At 37.4% G+C, this 26,249-nt stretch overlaps 1 protein-coding gene across 2 annotated transcripts in view; it reads left to right on the forward strand.

Moving 5' to 3' along the window:
- The first annotated feature begins 7,558 nt into the window (after positions 1-7,558).
- LOC128988520 (kinesin-like protein KIF20A) overlaps positions 7,559-26,249 on the forward strand; it is a 173,931-nt gene continuing 155,240 nt past the window's right edge. For both annotated transcript variants that reach the window (XM_054409920.1, XM_054409999.1), the window contains exons 1-2: positions 7,559-7,762; positions 15,184-15,374. In XM_054409920.1, the coding sequence (XP_054265895.1) occupies positions 15,189-15,374 (186 nt within the window). In that variant the 5' untranslated portion in view covers positions 7,559-7,762; positions 15,184-15,188. The remainder of the gene's footprint in view (positions 7,763-15,183; positions 15,375-26,249) is intronic.

A 26,249-nucleotide genomic window follows, 5' to 3' on the forward strand; every position in this document is an offset into this window, starting at 1 on the left:
TTAAGTTTACCTTTAAACCTATTTCCAAAAAATAAGCATTGGCAGCTTCAGAAAAATTGGTTAATAAAGCTTTAAGATTTACCATATTGTTTGCCTAGCACAGCCCAGAAGTATCATCTGCATACATACATGCAAAAACATTATCCATGACAATAAAACTATTTACATAAACTATATACAGAAAAGGTCCTAAAATTGAGCCCTGCGGAACCCCTGAGGTTACTACTCGTGTTTCCGACCTATGTTCTCTCTCTGTCGTACCATCATCAAAAGAAACTGTGGTGCATTGTTGGCGATTTTTTAAATAAGATTCCACCAGACTCACCAACCATCCTGGAACTTTATAGCCAATCAGTTTTGCCAATAAGATAGAATGGTCAACCCGATCAAAGGCCTTCGAAAGGTCTAGCAGAAGCGCTGCCACTTTACAACCTTCATCAAGTTTTTCAAGAGCAGTGTGAACAAAATCAACAGCAGCAGTGATAGTGCTCCGACCCTTCCGAAAGCCATGCTGAAAATCTGACAAAATTTTGTGATCATCAAAAAATTGTAATAGGCACCCAAGAACGAACTTCTCGAATACTTTACTAAAAGTAGACGTGAGAGAAATAGGCCTATAATTCTGAACAACTGAACCAAGTTACCCGACAACACCTAATGAATTGCTTGTTGTGAAAGGATATTCTAAGAAACTGCAAATTAAGGCCATTCCGAGTAACGTGCGAGAGACCTAACAGACTTCTTTGTACGTTATTCATCAATATTTTCTTAACCTTCCCAAGTACTAACTGTCCATGGGTTAGCTTAAATTCACAAAGGTTAAAACTTTGACAAACTGTGAAATACTTTGTACCAGATACCTACAACTAAATTTTACAACAGGTATTTGACTTGAACAAATAACCAATCCATTCTTATAGCGTAGTTATTGTATACAAACTAGTTTAGCTTAGTTATTAGGCCTAAGTGCAGTAATCAAAAGGTAAGTATTTCAAATTTATAGAACTAAGCCGAAATTCGCTGCTTGCGACTCCTCTTGAAAACAAAGTTTGTTAGGATCTGCACTGCTTGTATCGTTTTTAAAAAATCAATCAGCTTGGGTAATCAGGTTGTTCATGGTTAAAAGAAAATTAATAAAATATGCATATAGCCCGAGGCGAAGTAAAGGGGCGAAGCCAGATTTTTGGATAATCTCTTCAAGATTAATAGTTCCTTAGTATATTCTGTACAGGTTTGAAAATCCAACATATGTCACTGTAGAAGGCATTCTCTACTACTTCATTTTCATAATACCAATCAAGTTTATCGAGTGGGTGGGGGGTACAATTCCAGCCCGTACACAAGCCAAGCTAGCTGTCCAAGAGGGGGGTACAATTCCACCCCGTACACATTTGGCTTTCTGATGGGGGGTACAATTCCACCCCGTAAGTAAATATTTTGATGTTGATAGGGGGTACAATTCCGGGGGGTACAATTCCAGGGGGGTACAATTCCGAGCCGTACATCTCCTGCTCTTTTTAATATCTAATATAATTATACGGTTCACTGATCACTTGCCCACATTCAATAGATTAGATTTCGTTCAAATCAAAGTGTACGGGGTGGAATTGTACCCCCCCTAGGCGTGACGTCAGAATGACGTCAACGATCGCCGGGGGGTACAATTCCAGGGGGGTACAATTCCAGGGGGGTACAATTCCGGCGACCCGTATTTTCCTTAGAACCGGTGGTATCAACAAGAATAATTTTTACGTACCAACACATCACTATTTACAAATTAGTTATCGTTAGTGTTGCACTTTACAGCTATTCAATTTAACTGATGTCTTACTGTATAAGTTTTGCCTTTTCTTTATATGTCATAATATTAGGTTTATATAATAGTTTTGCCAGCACGTCCGAAAATATGCAAACCAACTGCTGTTCTTTATATAATAAGATTTCAACCACACAGCTAGTATATATCTATATATATAAAAGGCAAAGCCCTCACTGACTGACTGACTCACTCACTCATCACTAATTCTCCCACTTCCTATTTACCTAGGAGGCTGAAATTTGGTACACTGATTCTTTAGGCATTAAATAGGAAAACTAAATTGTTTTTATTCTGATCGGACTCTCGGGCTCCGCCCCAGTGGCTCTGGAGTTTCCCATGTCTACAAAAAGATAAAACATTGTAGATAACATAAAGTGAAATATCTTATCTTACTAATATTATAAATCTGAAATGTTGTGAGTGTGTGTGTGTTGTTCAATCACGCATAAACTACTGGACGGATTGGGCTGAAATTTGGCATGATGATAGCTCACATTCCCGGTTAACATTTAGGCATATTCTTACCTCAAAAATCCTTTCGGGCTCCGCCCCAGTGGCTCTGTAGTTCCCCATGATAACCTTATGAATACTCATATTTAAATGGAATTAATGAATCTTAACAGCTGTTTAAATTAAACAAGTTGGTTCAGTTTTATGATGTGTAATAGCATTAAAGTTACAAGGATTACCAACAGGGTGCAGCACTATTATTATTTTTTTAATTTACAGCTAATTTGCAACCAAAAGGTGAGTGAGCGTAGCGAACGAACTTCAACCAGGACGTGATTGAGCCATGTGAACGAGCTCACTTATGAAGTAAAACGGGGCAAAGCCCGCGGGTACAGCTAGTATATATATATATATATATATATATATATATTTAAATAAATCGATATAATAATATATATATACATATATACAAATTTGAACGAAAGGTTTTTTTGGCCTCTGGGGGCATCAAAATGAAAAAGTAAATCGGTCCCGGGCCTAGGTCTTACCATGCCACCTACGGTTATAGCTACTTCCCTATAGGGAAATTCGCTAAAAAGACGTCAAATTCAGGAAAAATCCCACATTATCCCACAATCCCACAAGCAGCCAAATTATCCCATATTTGGGATAAAAATCCCACAAGTGGAAACAATGATTGATTGAATTACGAAAAACATGCACGGCCACGACCTACCCGACCTACCAACCACGCCACGCCTACTGTACTGTGTGTGTACCCTGCTATAAAAAAATAGCGGGGTAGCGTAGCTGAAGCTGACTAGCGGCTAGTCCCTGCCCACCAAATCTGTTTGGGAGCGAAACTTCTACCCTCCCACCAGCCCAGCTCTTATTTGGGGGCTTCTGATTGACTGAGGGAACACCATTACGGCAACGACCCGGCTTGATGCCAACGGCCTTGGTAGTGTAGTGGATAGAGTGCCGGGCTGATGAACCTGAGCCGGGTTCGAAGCTCACCCGTGGCCGTATTTTTTAGTCTCGGATTTTTTTCATTATCAGCAAGTTTGGTTGGTTTGGTTAGGTTCTGACAGTTTAATTTTATAATAAAAAATATAAAATTGAATTTGAGGCATTTATAATTTTATTTTATGAACAAGATTAAGTTTTCAATTAGTAAACATTATAGTCAATCAGAAGCCTCCAAATGACACTGTTGGGAAAACTAATCCTGGAATAAAAATTCACCTGGAGGGAGGGTAGAAGTTTCGCTCCCGAACAGATTTGGTGGACAGGGACTAGCCGCTAGTGCTTAGCTGAGCTAGAGCTGCTGGCTGAAACCACTCTCAATTTATCTCGTTGGCTGATTGATTTTGTGTAAACTGAAACACAGGACTGACAGGAGCCTGTTTCATTATACCTTAAACTACAAAACTACTAATATTATTAGTAAATCAGCTGATCACCCAATTCAAATCAAATCTAAAGTTAGAGCTTGTAAGTGAACTTAACTTGTAGTTTATTATGTAACAGGCCCCAGTACAGTACAATTAAATATTACATTTACAATTCAATTAATCTCTTAATCAGAAAGTAATCTCCGCTCCTCGTCAGATGATCAGTGGGCAGTGCAATTGAAATTACCTACTGATATTAAATTAAATCTTATCTGACTAAACTGAATTTGAAGTCGATATTTCTAATTTCCAATCCAACTTATCCATCAGAAATTTAAAACTATAAAGCTGTTTATAGTCAAACAGTGAAACAGTTGCTAAGCTAAAACAGCTGTAAGCTGTAGCTGTACTCGTACCGACATTGCAAATAAATTGCAATAACAAAATGAAAATGTGACTAAGAAACTAAACGGGTAACTACAAATTTGTCATATAAATAGTGTAGAGGTTATTGTAATGTTAATTAATTCAGGCGCACTATTCTCACCCACAACGGCCACCAGTCAGTCACCAGCACCACAACTACAACAAGTCAACAAAAAAACAAATAAAGAACAAACAAAACACCACAAGCGTCTACAGCGGTCTGGCCACTGAGCCACGGCCGCCTTTAACTACAGGCCGTGGCCTGGGATCGAACCTGCAGCCCCTTTCAACTTCCAATTATATTGAATCTCCAATTATCTCACTAATGGCTATTATACTCTCGTAAACTACCGGTATGAATAATTCCCTATTCCTGGCCCTGGAAATCCTGATTCCTTTCGTTACCTAGTTTTTATAGGGATTTTGAGGAATTTTATTTTTTATAACCAACAGTACTGTTTAAGAGGCGGTCGGACAGAGATTCTCGGCTGCCGACACTGGCCGTCACTTTAACATGGAGCGCATATAATAATTCCTCGTTTTCTGGTCTATCCGTGTTCCAAAAAATATTTCCCACACTCAAAACATTGTAAATGTATGTAGGATTAAGACTGTACAATATAAAAATCATAATGTTTAATTATAAGCCGGATATAAAATAAATCATTTCTTACATTTCCCATAAGGAATTGCAATACTTTCTGCTAAAATATAAAATGACTGGCACTATGAATAATTCTGGTTCAAACGCCATATTGAAGAGCATATATTCATTAGTGTATTGAGTGTGACAGATATTTATTTTTCGATGGTTAACATTAAGTTTTGTATTTTTTTGTAAACGCTTGCAAAAAAGCCTTGCTTGCCGACTGAGTACTAGTTCGACGATGTCCCGGCCGATGGCAGCACAGTCGATTGTGGACTACAGACTTCATTGCTACAGAGCACGTTTTCAAACCGCGCCAAATAAAATGCATTTAAACTGGCCACAGATCTGTTTAAATAAATAAATAACGTTATGTGGTTACATCCCTGATGTATTATAATGCCAAGGAAATGATGATATTGAATTCACAGGAATCTAAGAATCTAATATTTTCGGACTGTGTATTTACCGTAGGTATGTATTAAAATATTACTGTCATCAGAGATAAAAGTAGTTTTACAACACCCGGTTTGATACAAACCATTCATCAATATAAAACAAGTTCCGTTAGAATAAACGTCTCTTTTGGTCATACTTAGTACGTTGATTAAGGACTTAGCTGTATAAAGATAGCTGCTGCAATTTACACGATTTGATACAAACTATTTGTCAGTAAGAAAACAAGGTCCAGTGGAACAAAAGCATTTTCTGACATACGTGGTATATACGATTAAGGTTTTCCAGGAACCAAATCCACCCTCCGGACCAGCACTGCGTCGTAGCCAAGCCGGCTTCTGACTCACGGATTATCTTGGAATTGCGATGTCCCGTTTTAGGTCTATAATATTCGAGCTAAGATAAAACCCCAAGTGCCCATCCGAAATCCTTTTTATATATTAGAGGCACAGGATAAGGCAAAATCTAGAAAAAAACATCAAGAGCAAGATTGCAACTTCAAATGGCTTTGAAACGTAAAAATACGACACATAGGACCTACTGTTTTTATTTTTTATATTTTTTTTATTTAAATCGTTCCATATATCTATATAAATAAAATACAGTTTTGTCTGTAGGCCTACATTGCTTAGAATCATGCAGTTTCTGGTTACATTAGGTTTCATAGCCTAAGAAAGCCGAAACGAGTCTTATCTCAATTTCTGTCTGTCTGTCCATTCTTTCATTCTGTCAGTGACGCCAAAATGTCATTTTACGCGGCCTACTCCTAGAAAACTAGAATACCGATCAAGGTTCAAATCATTTTCTGTATTTACTGGATTAGTGAGTTTCTTTGGCTATAAAAACATGGCCCCGCTTCTTTGAAAACAAAATAACAAACCATCAAAAACCCAATTTTGTTCGATTTTTGTCAAATTTTCTTCCAATGTTTACTATTAAATTTTATGAAATAACGATCAGCTATTTGGATTAGTTCTCACTTCTAGCTGTCACATATGATATGTTTACATTAAATACTGTTTACAAATACCGCAACCATTTCCGATCAAGTTTTGTAAGCACATCCAAACCAAGTGGGATTAAAAACGTTGTGCCTTACTTAGCCGGTTTAATTAATCGCAAGTACAACGATTGTTCTTGAGTTTTGATAACCGGGGAAAAGGCCGTGAATCAGTGTTGTATAGTGCTCAATGCTGGGAATATACCGATCATCGTTTAGAGATTACGTAATCTTTCAAATAAGAACCCTTTGTTTGGATAAGGGTTTTTTCTTCAAACTGTCATTAATATGTTAACATTAAAAGCTGCTTACAAATAATGCTATTAATGGGAAATAACTTTGATTTTCGAAAAAAAAATCCAAAACCAAGGTAGATTAATAACTTCGATACTGTTTGAATAGGTGAAACATGTTGTGAGTTCTACTTACTACAATTGAACTGTTGACGTACGTAAAGGTGCGTACCTCATATTAGTCTAATTAAACAGTTCAGGGGCTACATCATGAATTTTAATTTTACTTCGATACTGATACCAAGATACCACATCAAGTGAAAGATTTTTTGGACAAACCATAATGAATTTTTAAAGCGTTACGTTGTCAACGTATCAATGTTTTGTGGACTGTGTATTTATTTACTTATTTATATATTTGCCAACGGATGTACACCAATTTTACAGTTTGATTAGGATTAGGCCTAAATACGATTATCATAAAACTTGATGACACTATAACAACTTTTAAATAAATATCCCCTAATTCAATTCTGTATTTTTGTGAGTATGTCTGTTGATAACGCATTAATGTCCTTAATTCTCAGTGTTTCGTGGAAAAGACAAGAGCACCTTTGTAAATGAAAATTTCAACCTGAATAAAGTGTGCAGTAGTGAGGTTGATGTAGTAAAAGATGTGTGGAAAATGAGCATATTGTGCGGTGACGAACTGAGACCTGCTCCGGCACGTAATCGCTGAGACGCAAAGGGTGGGTGAGCGAAGGTAGCAAACCAGTGAAAGTGAAACATGCGGTGGGACAATAGACAAGGGCTAGGACACAGGCTGAGGGTAGTCGAGTTGATGCTTTCAAGTTTCTAGGTAACACAGGGTTGTCAACCATCTCAGATCCCGTTATGCGACAGCCACGAAACTGGTGGCCAAGGGTGGTACTATTACAAAAGTCTGTTTTGGGAGGACTGTGTTGTTGCTCGTGACGCCTGCAAAATATGGGATACGGGGCTCTATCCGACCGCCTCTTAATGGTTTATATTCAACATCCAACTGTTAAGGTGAAATTCTTTTCGTAATGTTGCCGCTCTGAGTTAGTTTTCTTATGATCTCCACTCTCCCTCCACCTCCAAACTCCACAACACAAAAAAAAATTTGTTTAATTTTGAATTGAAATGGACGTTGGTTTTGGTGTAAGTGTCGATTGTAGAACCTGTTCTGTGTTCTAAAGTTTCATGCTCGATTTTGCATTTTGCGTACAAAGCTAATGTCTGAAATGAAATTGTATAATAATTGAGGACACATTTGTTACGAAGAATGAAATTAACTGACTTAAACCTACTTATTTGGTATGTAATTTTTAACAGTTATAATTTCAATCTATTCCTAGCCTTGGCGTTATTGTTTTAGGCCTATTAACTTATGGAAGTTAGAAATTAGTTTCTAGCTGTAACTTGTAGATTTATGACAACCTGTTTTAATTTACCATCTCTTATCCTATCTCATGCGGCGTGGGGATCAGCACCTATTAACCAGATTGACAAAGTCCTTATCCTTCAAAAGGAAACCATCAGAACAATACTGCGGCTGGATTATCAGGAACACTGCAAACCCTTCTTTGTCCAAAATAAAATCCTCACCGTTATTTCACTTCATATTCTGGAAACCATCATCCTGGCCATAAATTCCTCGCCCAGTCTCAGACAAGATAAACACAACTAGGCTACTACAACACACGAAATAGGGCAAACATCGATCTTCCACAACACACACTCACAAAATTCAGCAACACCCCACTATACACTGGCTCATATTTCTATAATTTACTGCCGGACTATAAAAGCCACTGACAAACACAACACATTTATATACAAGCTTAAACAATACTTAATCAATAGGCCCTACTACACCACAGCAGAGTATATCGAGGAACACACTTTTCGACAGATTTCCAAAATGGGTACCTACTATTTGATCAGCTAGAAATATTCATTTGCGTTAAAAATGATGATGCATAGGATTCAGGAGGTAAGTAAAACTTTAGAATAAGATATCAAGATAATTGATTTGGGAAAACGCTTCGGTTTACTTACCCTCAACCAAAGACGTCATCACTTCGACCTCGTTGCCCTGCACAAGATTGTGAACGGTTTTCTCGACTGTCCCGAGCTGCTTAGCAGCATTGATTTGGTCACGCCCAGAGGAACCAGATCTAGAACTATCTTCAGGAGAAAATACCACTCCACCTACTACACTTACCATGTTGGACTATCACGTGTCCTGAGGATTGGAAGTGATGCTGCATCTCATCTAGACTTCTTTAATGAGTCGATTGCATCCTTCAAGCACAAAGTTCTTGCAAATTACACCTTATATCAGTATTAAATGTCTATGTATTATTAGGTATCCCATTTCACTGTATTATTTATTATCTTAGTTCCTTGTAGCTCTATCATACGTCCATCACATGTAGGCCTACTGTTTTCTTTTTGTTTTGTCTTGTTACCACAGTATTATTTATCACATTATTTATATCATTTATATTTATTGTTAATTTCCTAGGTTAGTCTCACTTGTCTCTGTTATGTACATGTTTCTTAGACTTAAACTTTTACCATTTATTCAATTACCGTATGTCTTGTATAATTTATGTCTTGTTACTCCTAGGTATAAGTAGTTTTTTTTCACTGTCTTAGAGCTTGCATGCATCCCTATTGTAGGCCTATTGTTCATCAGTTTTGCATTGTTGTACTTAGTTTTAGTATTTAGTCATGATGAGTATCTCACTATATTGTAATTCTTATTGTAAATTGGTGAAATCCGTTGGAAATAAATAAATAAATAAATAAAGATTAAAGATTTACGTGAAGGTATACACGTAATAAATACCTCGTAGACTAACTAAGTAGGCTTACAAATCTTTTTCTTCAGATGAATGCTCACACGGTTGCACCGGAAAAATAACAATTCGCAATTGAGCAAACATTCCTGACCACATTTCTCACACTTCGCTACATTGCTTAGAATAGCCTACTATGTTCTACCTCATCTTCATTTATTATTCGTGTAATATCAAGATTCTAAATGCACAAATTTTGCGGCCCAGTCACTTCTCTGGCATCGTTCTTGATGAGAACAATAGGCAAGATGAACGTAGTCAGGGCACTGAGCCGCTGTTTCGTTGTCATCCCCCCCTACCTGGCTACCTCCCAGGCACGAGCCTTTTAGTTATAGCTTATGTAAGTAATAGGCCTACTGTATTTATTGTAAAAGATAAATCAGAAATGGACATGCTTAATTTAGGCCTATAATTTTTTAATGTCGAAAGAACAATATATTTATTGCAGGGGTGCCCATCCCCCCCTAGACTCATGACGCAACCCCCCCCCCCCCAATTGAGCAACAGCATCAGCCCCCCCCCCCCCATAAATGAGGTACACAACAAATGAGAAAGATTTTTCCCCCGCCCAGCATTATTTGTAAAACTAAAAGGAGTTTTATACTTTTTTCAGTTTGTAAGCAAATCCAAAACCAAGTGAGATTAATAACCGTGTGATTTTGGCTCACATAACGGGTTTGATTTATCACGGGTAATATGTAACTACTGTAAATTAAATTAAATAACTAGCCATCATCCAGGTCGGGAACCGGAGATTCTGTGTGTATCAAGTTGTTTGAATTTTGATTACCGGGGAAAGACTGTGAATCAGTGTTGTACAGGACTGAAAAACTTATCTTTCTATATAAATAAAATTAGAGTTTTATAAGTCACCTCAATTTAAGGAATTTATTATTGTCAGAATATAGCGTTCGTAATCTCTGCTTAACGAATTGTTAGCGTCTTTCTCTTGATTTAACGACCCCCTATCCCTCCCTTTTGAAACATCACAGCTCCTTTGATGAAAATGAAATGGAAACAACGCTTGCGCCAACAATCGTCTGCTCAGTCTGTCTGCTGTGCGCTATGTTACAACAGCTGGGGAATCAAGGCTCTGATTGGGCAACGAGTAGGCTTAAATAATGGCGACTTGTTGAATTTGTGTATGAATTGAAGAGAAACCTAATAAATTACAGAAGAACAAAGAAAAAGAATAACAAGATTGTGCTCGTTACATTCTTTTTTTAAATAAAGAAATAGAATAGGTAACAAGATTGTTCTCTTTACATTCTTTTTTTAAGAGTATTTTTACTATCTCTAAATTTAATTTTACACTTTTTTATTACTTATCTATCAATTCCTATATTGTGATACAGCACCTACCGATAGCCTATCCGTCTATCATGAGCAGTAGCTTATAACACAAAATTTTTCTAAGGTTTAATATTTACGTTATTTATAGCAATGCAGTATTTGGCTAGTTATTAGTTGAGTGTTAGCTATAATTTTAAACGTTGTACAACTGAACCAAGATAAATAATTTGAAATGTCATAATTGCACAATAATAATGATTGTGCTATATTGCATTTCGTTTATAAAAATGCAAAACATGACGTTAATGGCTATTTACAGCGTTTTTAATTTTGTTTGGTTTGTCATCTGTTTATATACTATATGGGATTAACAGGCCCGTTTTTGACCCTGTCAGCGCCCTAGGCATATAGGCCTAGGTGTAATATTAGAGCCCCTTTAAAGGGTACCTTGCTTTAAAAAAAAATTAAGTTCCGGTGGGGGAGGACCCGAATATCTCACAAATTTATGAACCGATTTTAAATTTTTTTTCATCAATCATTTTCTTTTTTAATGCTCTTTTATTTGATATGTCACAAGGGGTACCTTGCTATTTAAAAAAATTAAGTTGGGGGCAATGGGGGGGGGGGAATATTGTCAATAGATGATTCCCGCCAACAGCATTTCAACATTTCAATTTACCGTGATCGCGCATGACAACAGTGACGTTTCCGTGACCGCGCATGACAACAGTGACGTTTCCGTGACCGCGGGAGACTATAATATGTCTACATACGGCCGCGAGGGATGATCAGAATTTTCCGCGATCGCAGAAGACGATGATGGTATCCACAAAACTGCAGGACATGATTAAAATTTTGCCGCAATCGCGGGAGAAGATTATCATGGATTCATGACTGAGGGATACGTATGATATCTACAGGACCGCGGGAGATACAATAACTATGGCCACGAGGGATGATCAGAATATTGCCGTGGTCACGGAAGACGATTATAATGTCCACACAACCGCGGGAAACAGCAAGAATTTTGCCGCGATCGTAGAAGACGATGATGATCTCCACACGACGGGAGGACATTATTAACATTTTACTGCAATCGTGGGAAACGATTACGATGTCTACAGAACCGCGGAATACAATAATGACTTCTACACGGCCACGAGGGATGATCACAATAATGCTTCCATCGCTCAAGACGATGATAATGTCCAAATGACCGCAGGAAAAGATCAGAATTTTGCCTCATTCGCCAAAATCGATTAACTCCATATGTCCGCGGGAGATTATTACCATTTTGCCACAATCGTGGGAGGCGATTACTATGTCCAAACGACCTACGGGGACGATATAATGATGTCTTCACGACCGCGAGGGGTGATCAGAATTTTATCGCAATTGCGCAAGACGATGATAATGGCCACACAATCGCGGGAAAAGGTCAAAATGTTGCCTAATTTGCGTAAGAGGATGTGATCTCCACAAGACCGAGGGAGATGATTAACATTTTGCCACAATCGTGGGAGTCGATTACTATGTCCACACGACCGCGGGGGACAATATGATGTCTTCACGGCCGCGAAGGGTGGTCAGAATTTGAACGCGATCGCGCAAGACGAGGATAATGTCCTCACGACCGTGGGAAAATATCCGAATTTTGCCTCATTTGCGGTAGACGATGATAATCTCCTCACGACCGCGGGATATGTTCATATATTGCCTCGATCATGGAAGACGATAATTTTATGTCCAAACGACCTGACTGCAAAACGCGGGAGACGATTACGATGCCTACATCAGAAGTACGGGTTATCAGAAGTTTACCGCGATAGCATGTAAATACTACCTCGAATTTCTTTTTAATTTCCAAATTTTTGGCGCCCCCCCAAAAAAGCCAATTGCCTCGCGCCCTAGGCACGTGCCTACCGTGCCTATTCGGTAAATCGGTCCTGGGGATTAACCATATTTTTCATTACCTCCCCACCCCCCCCCCCCCCCCTACTAGCTCAGGTAATCGAGTATCTACAAAGTTCCAATATTTCAATCAGGGAAGCCTTTTTATTATCATTATTTTTATCATAAAGAAAAGAAACAATAAACTGTAAAAAAGTGATGTACTGAGATATCTGAAGAAAATTTGATTCTTAGGTTATTTAAACATAATAATTGTTTTACATTGGAGCTTTTTAGGGACTTATGTCCCTACAAGCCACTAGTGTTATTTAATACTGTAATTATTTTTTGATATTTGGGTATCGGAATAATTTGCTTAAGTAACAATGGTATGAATAAAACTGTTTATCTAATAAACAACTCATGTTTACATGTTATGTTAATGTGTAGTACGTTCCAAAAATGCATAAACATTCATAGGCCCACGTGAGTACTAATAATTACGGTTATGAGGTATAATAGAACCAAGATACTTGTTCTTTAATTTTACTACTGTTATTCGTCTAGGAAACAAGCGAGCACAGCTTGGAAACAAAACAACGTTCTCGTGAGGTGTTGAATAGCAACTGTTCTCATTCCATTCAGACTGCCGACTCCGACTGCCGTTAGTGATATGATATCTGAAATACGATGTCATCTTGGAGAGTGGTGGAGGTGGGGGTTAAAGGGGAGCCTCTGTTTCCAGTTGAAGGGTGTATCAGAGGGTGTATAGTGTATACATTATATGTGAGGGAAACGAACACGGACATCGGTTTTCGCGGAAAATGTTATTTTATGTCACATGTCACACTGAGTACAAGTAAAAACTATCGCTACGTTCCTATCGGAAATTCCGTGAAGAAGTTTTAAACCTTCCATTAAGGTTCCAAGGTCTCACTCAAAATCACTTAATATTGATATTAAAATTATTCTCTGGCATCGAACACGTTTTCGGTTGTATTTGAATCCGAGGTCCCGCACCAGGACCTCGAAACCAGCGGGGACCTCGGACCCACGGTGGAAAATCACACCAATCGCCTCGGAACCGGCCTTATACGCACGCACGCAAAAATTCTCAAACTTTTAGATTTATAATATTAGTTGACTATATATGTGGTATAAAGTCAATGGATGAAACTATTTATTGGCTAAGTTAAGCTGAAATAAACAAAACAGAATCCTGAACACCAAGGAAACTAACAATGTTATTTTAACACCAACATTAACTTATTTCTGCCGAAATGATTTAACTTATTTCTGCCGATTGCACGATGGTTTTTTTTACCAATTTAAACTAATGTAATGATTTATTCTGAGCTATAGCAACTGTTATGGCCCAGCAACTATGCCAGTAACAAAAATTAAAGTATCCAATAGTTAATGATATAATATAAATGAAGATTTTTTTATATCTCCATCGTACTTGTAATAACGAGCTAGCAAAAAAATAGACGTGAGAGTTATTAAAACTATCACTAAGAATATTGCAACTCTACAAGTTGTTGCGTTATTGCCTGTCTGTATAGCCTTCATCTCTGGCGACGCAATGCCTGCCCGCATCTTAGACCTTCCGGGACTCGAATCTTAGACCTTCCGGGAATCGAATCTTAGACCTTCCGGGATTCGAATCTTAGACCTTCCGGAAATTAGACCTTCAGCAACTCTCATTTTATAAACATTTATTTTGAAAATATACATTGTGCGCCCAAGGTCTAATCCCGCAAGGTCTAAAACAGTATCAGTGGATGAGTTTTTTGCATTGACTGTAGGCCTACTCTTAGACCTTCCGGGACTTAGACCTTCGACATACTGCCAGATTAGACCCTCAGCAACAAGTACAAACTGCAAAATGTGTGTCAAAGGTCTAATTAGACCTTCCAGGACTTAGACCTTCAGCAACACTCCCCATTTACTTACTTTATGAATCCTCTCCTCATCCTCTCCCAGCTTCTTGTTCAAACGGCTAGACTATTCCAGGAACAATTCCATTTTACATTGAATCGTTTAAACTTTGATATTTAGTTTCTTAGATGGTACGACTTGAATTCGTCAAAAAAATAAATATAAAAATAACTTACTATTGATATTAGTTGCTATGATCTCGTTGATAAACTCTTCTTTTGTTGTTACCGGCAAATATTTTTCATTTTCACATTTTTAAGTCTTGAATTACACCCTATTTATTATACAGGTCTTGAATGATATGACAGGAGATTTGAATAGGCCTAGGTATATGATTCGTGCAATCACATTCTATTTTGTTTTTCAATCAAATAAGTTTGAAAAACAGAGAGATAGGCCTACGCAGTAGAGCCTGAAGTATGACTCACTGACCAAGCCACCAGCCAGCTACCTGTGCAGCTCCGAGCTCACACAATGTATAGACTCAAAGGTTCAGGCTATTACTGTAGTATAGTTGACTGGATTTACCTAACTCTGAAGTGGTAAATACTACAAATAGTACTTTGCTATATCTATTCTACATCACAGCAGCTTGGAGTGTAATTGGTTTTAAGATAGGCCTACATGTATCTTAAAACCAATTACACTCCAAGCTCTTAATAGCACCATCTGCAAGAGTTAAGTAATGTATTAACTCTAGCAGATGGTGCTATTAACAACTAAAATCAATTGAAGTTTTGTTTTCAGGGAATATGTCATTTACTGTAGCTGATCCAATTTACTACAACAAACCAGTATACCGTTTTGGTTTTTTAAGACCTAGAAATATGGATACCAAGAAGAATCTGTTGGACCACTACATTGAAGAGGATTCCATTAATCCCTCTGAAGATGCTATTAAAGTTTTCCTAAGGCTGAAACCAACTCTCATTGAAAGTGTAAGTAGGCTTCGATGTTTAAGTTATAAGCGATTTTACCAAAACACATACAATCACTCAGGCAATATGCTAAAGGCATCAGAATCAGTGCCTGGCATTACTAACTAACTTGGAACATCATTACAGAAACATCCCCACCACAGCAAACCTGCATACCAAGTGAAATTCCCATTATTCTGATTGAATTATTACCTACTAAAATATTCCCACAAACAAGTCATATAATTTTCCACTAAAATTAATATTAAATTTAAATACCAAGTTACCTACTTAGGTTTGATGCGATGGGGGAGGTAAAAGTGTTTCTTAAGCATAATACTGTAGGTAATATAAAGAATTTTCAATTTACATGACTTTATTACCGTAGTACTCATGGTAAGACCTGGACCCGGGACTGATTTACTTTTTCGTTTTGAGGTCCCTAGAGGCCAAAAACACCATCCGTTCAAATTCATATGTACAGTAGTCGCAGCTAGTCTGGGTGCGCGGCTGCGCTAGGGCGGGGGGTGTAGAGGGGAGTGTTTATTGCTCATTTCCAAAAACATCTGGCTTACACGGCTCTCTGGGGTTGTTCAGCGAGGCTGTGGGGGTGACGCCACCCCCGAAATCGTCTTTGTGTTCAGCACACGACATCTAGCCAGGCGCTTGGGTTCTACACACCCAGTATGGGCTAACTCCTTCTGCCGTTGTACAGGGTGTCTACCAACCGGGAAATCCGGGAAAACCGGGAATTGTACTTAAATTTTTACTGGCCATGAAATGTACGGGAATTGTCCTTAAATGCCAGACAATGTCCTTAAATTTTTAATGGGCCATAATTTTATTGATCGCTAGTTGGTTGCACATAAAAGGTTTATCAGATGTTTGTTTACATTTTCATAATTTATTACTAGAGTAATTATGCAATAAAAATCCCATTAACAATCTCAAACCCATTAATATTTTATCAGGACAATCAAGTGTCAAGTCAAGTACTTCCAAGAACTGTTGACTCAGCAGCTAGCTCATAAAAGTTATATCACACTTTTATTCCTTTACAACTTCTTTTTTTATTACTAGGGTAATTATTATAAGATCCCAAACCTATTTTATCGTGAAAATAATAGCTTTATAATGGCTGTTAAATTTCACTTCTTACTTGTACTTTCGGCTTGAAGATTCAATTTACCGCGGCCAGTGCCTACTGCCATAAAACTGTTTATGGTTTCATATTAAACATGTAAATAATCTACAGTCTCATTTTGTAAGTTAACCCCTTTTTTATGGACATTTTATCTTTCAATTGACAAAACCACAAGCATTGTTGTTTGCATTAATGTTTTATCACTATGTAGGCCTGCTTGGTTTCAAATTATGTCATTGCATTTTCTGTATCTTTGTCTTATATTGTTGGCTATTCAGGTTTCAATGTTTTTTGTTTCCCATATATTTATTTATTGAGTTGTATGCTTTAAGCAATCAAAATCTTATGAATTAGAATGATAGTAACTTTGCTGCTATTATAACCTCATTGTTTGTTACTCAGTTTATATAGGCCCTCCTAAATAATTATGCTTAGGCCTGGGTATTTTGATTCTTGAAAGAGTTGTAAAATATATTAAGAAAATGTAATTGAGCCTAAGATAAACAACTAATGATTGCTATGTGTCGATATTAACTTTACAAATGAAAATACAATAATCTTACTCTGTGCTTATTGCTTATTAATAGCCGCTTACCATACCTTGATTTTGTACTAAGAATTGAGTAACAATATGCATTCAAGATTTTTTTTTTCAAAAGTAGTCGAGAAACTAACGTTGTGCCAGGGCGAATCATGCCAAATTAATCCGCCTGGATCGGATAAGCTATGTTATGAAGTTTACGTGACGGATGGAGATATTTGTCGCTATCGCAGGAGACAATGATTGCGTTTCTCTGTTACACTATAAAAGCTTTAGGCCTACCTAAAGTATAGGTAGGCCTATGTTTGTTTACTTTCAATAAATTTCTATTTTGTAATTTTTAACTCTTATCTATTATTATTTACTTTTCTCTCTGGTACAACTACAGTGAATAACAAGATTAATACAGTTTGACAAATCAGGAAAATTATTCGGTAGGCCTAATGACACCGACAAAGGTTACGGCAAAGTGTCCTTAAATGTACGGGAATTGTCCATGAATTTTTTATCCAGAATGTAGTAGACACCCTGTTGTAGCCTGGGGTCCACGGTCGCTCTCCTGTCATCACAGCCGCAGGCTGAGGCTTGTTCCGTCCCCCCCCTCCCAGTCGTCGTAGTAGGCTGGGGCTCATCCGGCCTCACCTGGCCGTCGTTGCAGGCTGGGTCTGTTGTGACTACCGTCAATGCTACTGCAGACTCGGGTCATACTTCCAATCCGGCGCCGCTGTCGACTGGGCATCTGGTTTCTCACAGATTCCTGTCGGTGCTGTCATCTGGGAATCCGGCTCATCGCACAGACCCCCTGTCATTGTCGTCGTCTCATAATTCTAAAATACCATGATGGCCATAAATGTGACGTGCAACGTGGGGCTTTTAAAAGTGGGGCCCTGTTCGTTGCTCGTACTGATCGTCGCCTTCGTATGGGAATCCGGATCATCGCACGGACCCCTGTCTCTTCCGTCATATAGGTATCCTGCTCGTTGCAGGAATACCTTTTGTGGCCGTCGTTTTTGTCCCGTTGGTTTCTTGGACACTTGTCAATATTATCGTATGGGAATCCCGCTCATCGCACGGACCCCTGTCATTGTCGTCGTCGTATGGGAATCCGGCTCACCGCACGGACCCCTGTCTCTGCCGTCGTATAGGTATCCTGCTCGCTGCAGACCTTTCGTTGCCGTCGTTTGTTCGGGCGCCATAGATGTGACGTACTACGTTGGGCTTGTAACAATTGAGTCCCTTTTCGTTTCTTGGCCACTATGGTATGGAAATCTGGCTCATCGCACGGACCCCTGTCACTGCCCCTTCCACCGCAGTCAGACGTGATGACCTTCCATTGTTGTTAGTCGTCATCCCCGAAATTGTCTACATGTCCACATGTCCACATGTAGCCCCAGGAGAATCTGGTTCAACACACAGATCCCAGCGTCGTAGCGGTACTTGGGGAGCTCCGCCTGCCGCTGTAGTCGGGGTTCGGATCACCCACCTAACGTCGCAGCTACTACACCTTCACTGTAGGCTGGGCGTCCATCGTGGTCCCAATCGAGACTACAGCTGGTAGTCCTTGGCCCCGTCGGTCTCCGCCACCGTCCTGGGTGTCTCTCTGGTTCTGCACACAGATCCCAGCGTCGTAGCGGTACCTGGGAGCTCCGCCTGCCGCTGTAGTCGGCGTTCGGATCGCCCACCTAACGTCGCTGTAGTCGGCGTTCGGATCGCCCACCTAACGTCGCAGCTACTATGGCTTCACTGCTGGCTGGGCATCCATCATGGCCCCGATCGAGACTACAGACGGTAGTCCTCGGCCCCGTCGGTCTCCGCCACCATCCTGGGTGTCTGTCTGGTTATGCACACAGACTTGTGATGTCGCGGTAGCCTACCTTGAACTTAACCGACTCAACCCGCCACTGTAGCATAGGGTTCGAGCTCACCTGTCGACCACGGCTACAGGCTGAGGTACGTTCCACCCATAGAACTACAACAAGTGGAATGCCGACTCAAGCTGCACTAGGCGCTTAGAAACGAGCCGGCCCTACTCGGCTCCCCCCACCACAAGTCAGTGCTGTGGTGCAGAGTGTACTATAGGACACATGCTCCTAGCCTGTGTTTCGCATCACTATTTCACTAGTCTAATTTCTGAATTAATCACTTAATTCAAAACTGTTTAATATGATGACATGCCTGTATACTGCGTGGCACATAAAAACAAAAATTAAAACAAGTAACTAAGGCCAAAACAAATTATCCACTGCTGGTTTACATTGATCTCTAAAAGCTTTATGGCAAACCCGTCGTTAAAACCATAAAGCATCATAAAACACAGGCCTAAGGCCACTACTTCGACACGCCGATCGGGATTTGCTGATTTCGCACAACTAACCACAGTAGTCACTGACTACTACTAATAAATTTTGTATGATGAGATTAAATTGTTTTGGGCTTACTAAAATTTATTCAAAATACACTGACCTCGTAATATTGTATTCGTTACGTTATGGGTTTAACACACCATCGTTCGTAATCAACTCAACTTTGCCTAAGTCCATTGGTTTAACAGGAGTAAAAGTGTAAAATCTAGTAAAACTGATTTTAAAAACTAGTATTTTACACCTATTTAGTCATTAACTCGGTTTACCTTATATCTATTGAAATATAAGACTTACAATTTGTATTGAAGTGTCACACGAGTTAACTTCTAATTCACCAATGATCTCTTACGATTTCGACTCTGCTTTAGCACGCTAAGAGCTCTTGAGGTTATCGCTATCGTAGCTGGTGAGGAACCAATTATTCTACTTGCCGTCTGAGGGTTCCTCGGATCATTCCTCTCGCTCCCCTCTCTAGCAAAGTAGGGGGCTCAGCTGATCCGGAATGTCGCTGCTGTTTGCTAACCCGATAAAAGCTAGCCTGCCGCCGCTAAATAGTCAGACACTCGAGCTTGTTGTTGTTGTGTTGACTGTAGGTTATGTTGTGTTTGTTTCACACGACAATTAGTTTTAACTTCCAGTTGTCGGTTTATTTATCACTCCGCATTTCCTCACGTCCTTGAAACGGATTATTGGCCTAAGGCCATGATCTGCGGGTTTACTAAGTGTAGAAATTGTCGTCAAAGTACTAAGCCGGGTTGAGCCCTAGCTTGCGAAACACATCACTGGTGAGTCAATAAGCTATAAAACTCTGTATAAGGTTCATATCACACTCATACAGCATTAATAACTCTTGTTCTGCACTTATTTATTACCAAACACAGTGTATCATGCCTATAATTACTGATGATGTTATAAAACTAAGGTTAGCCTTCTAACCTATAACCTTAGTTAGTTTGACTCTCTTCAATTCATTACTTGTAAAGGAGGATTGGAGCGCAGTCTACAATGCAACTGTTGATGAAAAGTACAACAGTTTTGATAGCATATTTAAATATTATTTCAATCTTTCTTTTCCACGAGTTCTATTAAAAATAAATAAAAATAAAAAAACATGGATAACTGAGGAGTTAAAAGAGGAAAAAAACAATATTGTAGAACTTAGCCAACAGGCAAGAAGAACAAAGTCTACTGAACTTCATAAACAAGTTAAAACTAGAAATAGGCAGTTCAAAATAAATTCAGTAAATGCAAAGAAACAATTTTTCCAAAACAAAATTGCAAACTCCAATAACATCTCCAAAACAACTTGGGAAATCATTAACTCATAAGTAGCAAATAAAAAAATCAAATCTGGTGAAAATATTGTAATAGAATCTGATGGTAGACTGGTCTCCAATCCAACTCATGTTAGTAAGATTTTTAATGACTATTATGTAAATGTAATTGAAAATTTACTTGAGGATTTGCCTCCAGCACAGCCCGTGACTTTGACAAATAACTTGTTAAATCCACAAAAAGTGTTCCGATGCAATCCACTTAATGAGGACGAATTGGCTAAAGTAATTGATTCTTTGAAAAATAAAAACTCTTACGGATATGATGAAATACCAATAACAGTTATAAAATTTTCAAAAATCGCATTGATAAAGCCTTTATTACACCTGATAAATTCATCATTCATTTCTGGCATCTTCCCGGATAAATTGAAGATTTCTAAAATCATACCAATCTACAAAAAAGGGGATGAACTTAATGTAGAAAATTATCGTCCAGTTTCTATTCTCCCTTCAATCTCAAAAGTTTTTGAAAAAGCCATGCATGGAAGACTCATGCTATTTTTAGAACAAAATAGTCTTTTAGATGACGAACAACATGGTTTTTGCAAAGATAAATCTGTCACCACAGCTCTGATCAATTTTACGGAATCAATTATACAATCAATAGACAAAAAAGAATGTGTTGCTGGTATTTTCATGGACCTTTCCAAAGCATTTGATAGTATATCACATGAAAGGCTGTTACAGAAATTGCATTATCTTGGGATTCAAAAAACTCCTTTGCAGTGGTTCAGGTCTTATCTCACCAACAGGCAGCAATTTACAGAAATCAGTCATATAAACAACGCTATAATTTCAAAAATTCCCTCCGCAACACAAAGTATAAAGCATGGCGTCCCGCAAGGGTCTATTCTTGGACCTTTGCTTTTTATTTGTTACGTTAAGAATATGCCAAACTGTCTAGGTAACAATGTAATATATAGTTCTAAACTCGTACAGTATGCTGACGATTCTAATCTTATTGTATCTGCTAAATGTCAGATGGATTTGGAAGTAGCAGCTCATATAGAATTATCACAAATCCAAGAATTTTTTGTAAACAATCAATTAATGCTTAATTCACAAAAAACTAATTTTATTTCTTTCAGCACTAAGCAGAACAAAAATAAGTGTAGCCCTCATATTTTTATTGACAACAACACAATAAATCAAATTGATTGTACAAAATTTTTAGGTATCCATATTGATGAATGTCTTAGGTGGGATCATCATGTAGGAAGCATTGTGCGTAAGGTAAATTCTGGAATCTATGCCTTGAAAAGAATGTTTTATTTGAGTGACCTAGCAACATTAAAAATAGTTTTTCATTCCCATATCCAATCACATATATCTTATGCAATAGTAGTGTATGGAGGCACTTCCCAGAAAAATTTAGATAAGATACTTGTTTTACAGAAAAAGGCAATAAGAATAATGTTAAATCTAGATTATAATGAGTCTGTAAAGCAACAATTTGTCAATTTGAAAATATTAACTGTGTTTAGTTTGTACGTACTCGAATGTATAATACATGTAAAAAATAACCAGGAAAAATTTAAAACACATAGTGAAACCCATCAATACAACACTAGAAACAAAAATAATATAGTTCTACCGAAACACAACTTAGAAATGTATAAAAATAAGCCCTCATATGCCGGTGTAAAGTTTTTAAAGATAATACCAGATGAAATAAAAGATATTAAGGATAAAAAAAAGTTTAGACAAAAACTTAAAGAATTTTTGATAGAAAAACCCATCTACTCAATAGATGAACTGTTTATGAATGTATACAGCTATAGATAGTTTTATTTTCTGTATTTTTTGTTTAGGTTAAGTATTTGTACATAGTAATTACAAGCTTGACACTATTTATTGTACGTTTTGTACATAATAGGCCTATAAATAAAGATAATTTGAATTTGAATTTGAATTTGAATTTGACTGGTAGGCTATGCCTAGGGGTAGGCTAGACCAATAAATAGGCTAGTTTGACCCCCCCTCAAAATAGACACGTTACATTTTACAAACATAAAACAAAAAAAAACTTTTTACCCTCCCTTTTGCAGCAAACCTAAGTACTCATTAAACTATTTCTATTTAAATAGAGAATAAATGTGACATTTAAGGAGACATTTTAGTGTAAATTCAATCAGGCAAATGGAAATTCGCTTAGTATGCAGGTTTGCTGCGGCGGGGGTATTTAAATTTTCTCCATTACAATTAAGTGTAAAACAACACAAAATTAAGTTATTTGCCTTTAAAGCTCTTTAATATGGTATAAAAAAGTTGTGAAATTTTATTTTTTGAGGGCCAAAATCATCATGAGAAAACCCAATTTTTACCTAGTAGGGAACCCCATGTGCTGGTCTCAAAACCCACAGCCACAGGTCTACCTTTGTCAGTTAATAATTGTGTTGCAACGATTTACTGTGATCAATCTATAAAATCTGTAGTTAACCTTACTACTGATACGTAGACTAAATTCCATGATAATTATTTAGTTTTGAGGACTGTCTGCTCATAGACTATTCATGTAAGTCTCACTTGAACAGTTTAAATTTAAATATTAAAGGTTTTTAAAATTAACCTGTTGTGTTGATTGATCCTTAAGCTATAGCCTAAAATAACTACGGCCGTTTTGTGTTGCTAAGCGAGCACATCTTCAGGTTGTAGGAACGTTAAAATTAGTGATGGGTTCTGGTTCCTAGCCAAATTTGGTTCTCGGTTCCGGTACCATCGGTACCTCATTTTATTTTTTAGGATAGGCTACTTAGTTTTTTTATTTTTAAAACAGAAAAACCATAAGTATTTCAATTGAAAAGTATTTTGCATTAGTATTAGATTGGTACAAAACTTAAGGGATGAAGAAAATAAAACTTATTTGTACAAAAAAAAAAACACATCATTTAATCCTGCAGTCACGGAAACGTCATCGTGTAGACGTCGTCATTATCTCCCGCGATCACGGCAAAATCATGAACATCTCCCACGGCCGTGTAGACAACATCATGAACTCCCGCGGTCGCGGAAACGTCTTCGTCGTTGTCCACGGTCACGGCAAAAACCTGAGTATCTTGCGGCAATGTATAGACGCCATCGTCGTCTCCCGGGATCGCGGTAATACATCGTAGTCATCCGACATCGCGATCTTGGCAAAATCATCTCCCGCGGCCATGGAAACGTCATCGTTGTCTCGCGCGATCGCGGCAATATTGGTAAATTTTCGGCATTATCGGTACTAAGGGTACCGGTACCGTCTTTTCACCATCGGTTCTCGGTTCCGGTTCTTTTGCCAAGAACCGGCGGAACCGAGATTTGCCGTAAAGTACCGACCCATCACTAGTTAAAATAGGGTCTTCTCATGCATGGATGGAGGCACATTTAGGACACATAACACGAAACTCATACAACACATTTAAGTACCTATTTACAATAAAAAAACTTTGCCAAGTAGTCCGAACACGAGTTGCGTAACCGGTAGATGATGAGTCATGACTGACCCGTGTCGAGATTAGAAGACGCTTGGTAAAATAAACAGCATGGGTGTTTATAAAATTAAATGCGACGATTGTCCGAGTTTTTATATCGGACAAACTGCCCGTTCTTTCACTAAAAGATTCAAAGAACATCTACCAAGGAAAAACTCCAAATCTGCTTTAGCTAATCACCTCATTAAACCATAACTACTCCAACGTACACAATAATTCAGAAATCTAATAATAATAATAATAATAATAATAATAATAATATCACTTTATTGTCATAAAACATTTCACATTTCCAGCAAAGCTGGTGAAACAGATGACATTGTCATTTCTTAGCTAACAAAAATGAAAAACTAAATCTAAGAATTAAAATTAAAATTAAACTAGTCACTTTTTAAAAAACAATCATTTAAATACTCTTCTATTGTATAGTATTTCTTTTTTATAAGGAATAATTTGAATTCTTTCTTAAACTTTATAATACTATTGATGTTTTTAAAATGAGCAGGTAAACCGTTGTAAAGTCTCAGACTCATATAGTACGGTGATCTTTCGTAAACACATAGCCGATGTCTTGGATACTGCAAATTATTTTTTGAACGTGTTGGGTAGTGATGAATAAATTGATTTTTTATAAATAATTGTGGATTACTCTTAAAGTATACCAGAATTTTATAAATGTAAAGTGAAGGCATTGTTAAAATTCCATACGTTTCAAAAAGCGGTTTACATGACTTTTTTTGTGTGTAAATGATAAGATTCTTAAAAACTTCTTTTGTACCTTAAAAATTGTTGAGGCATATGATGTTGAGCCCCATAACTCAATACCATATTGCATAATGGAAAAAAATATCGCATAATAAACTATCAGCTTTGTTTTAGAATCAATTATGTTTCTTAAAACATACATCTGGAAACAAGCTGTATGTAATCTTTTAGCTAGTATTTCAATGTGAAGTTTCCATGTCAAATTTTTATCAATATTTATGCCTAAAAATTTAGTTTGTTCAACAAAAGCTAAAATATCATTTTTGTACGGTAATTCAAAAATTATGTTTTGCTTATTTTGTAGTGTTTGGAATTGCATAATATGTGTTTTAGCATTATTAAGTTTTAAACCATTTGCCGCAAACCAGTTAGTTAAGTCTACAATTGATTGATCAAGTTCTAATCTAAGAGTATGTACATCTTTTGCTTTTACTATGGCTGTAGTGTCATCAGCATATAATATTAGGTTTGATGATACATTGTTAGGTACATCGTTAATGAATATTAAAAATAACAAGGGACCTAAAATTGATCCTTGGGGTATACCACAATTGATGGTTTGCCATTTTGAAATGAAATTTCTACCATTTTTCTTAATGACAGTTCTTTGTTGCCTGTTTCTTAAATAAGATTGTATCCAAGACAGCGCCAGATCAGAGAAGTTATAATATTTAAGTTTATTGCTTAATACATTATGGTTCACACAATCGAACGCCTTGGAAAGATCGCAGAACACTGCTGCAGTACTCTGAGATCCATCCAAGCCCTCCGACACTCGATTTATGAAATCAGAGACAGCTGATATTGTGTTTTTTTCCAATCTAAAGCCAAATTGATTATCTGTAAACAGATCATTGTTTTCAAAAAAAGAGTACATTTGTTCATATGCTATTTTTTCAAAAATTTTAGATAGAGATGGTAAAATTGACACCGGACGATAGTTTTCTGGGTTTTCTACTGAACCTTTTTTGAAAAGTGGTTTCAGTTCAGCATTTTTTAATTGGTATGGAAAAATTCCTTCATCAAAACATTGATTTAAAATCAGACACAGTGGCTCCGCTATAAAGTTCATAATATTTTTTATTATTTCAACTGAAATCCCATCCCATCCTACAGATTTTTTATTTTTTAATTTTTTTATCGTAGTTTTAATTTCTGATACAGATACATGTCTGAATTTGAAATTATTTCTTTGATTAATCATAAAATTATTTACTAACTTGGATGCAGTATCCAAACAAGGTATGCAGTTAATATCCTTAGAGGTGTTTGCAAA

This window comes from Macrosteles quadrilineatus, unplaced genomic scaffold (genome assembly GCF_028750875.1).
Source record: "Macrosteles quadrilineatus isolate MER2022 unplaced genomic scaffold, UCM_ALF_1.0 Scaffold_1__1_contigs__length_201487025, whole genome shotgun sequence".
NCBI lineage: Eukaryota > Metazoa > Arthropoda > Insecta > Hemiptera > Cicadellidae > Macrosteles > Macrosteles quadrilineatus.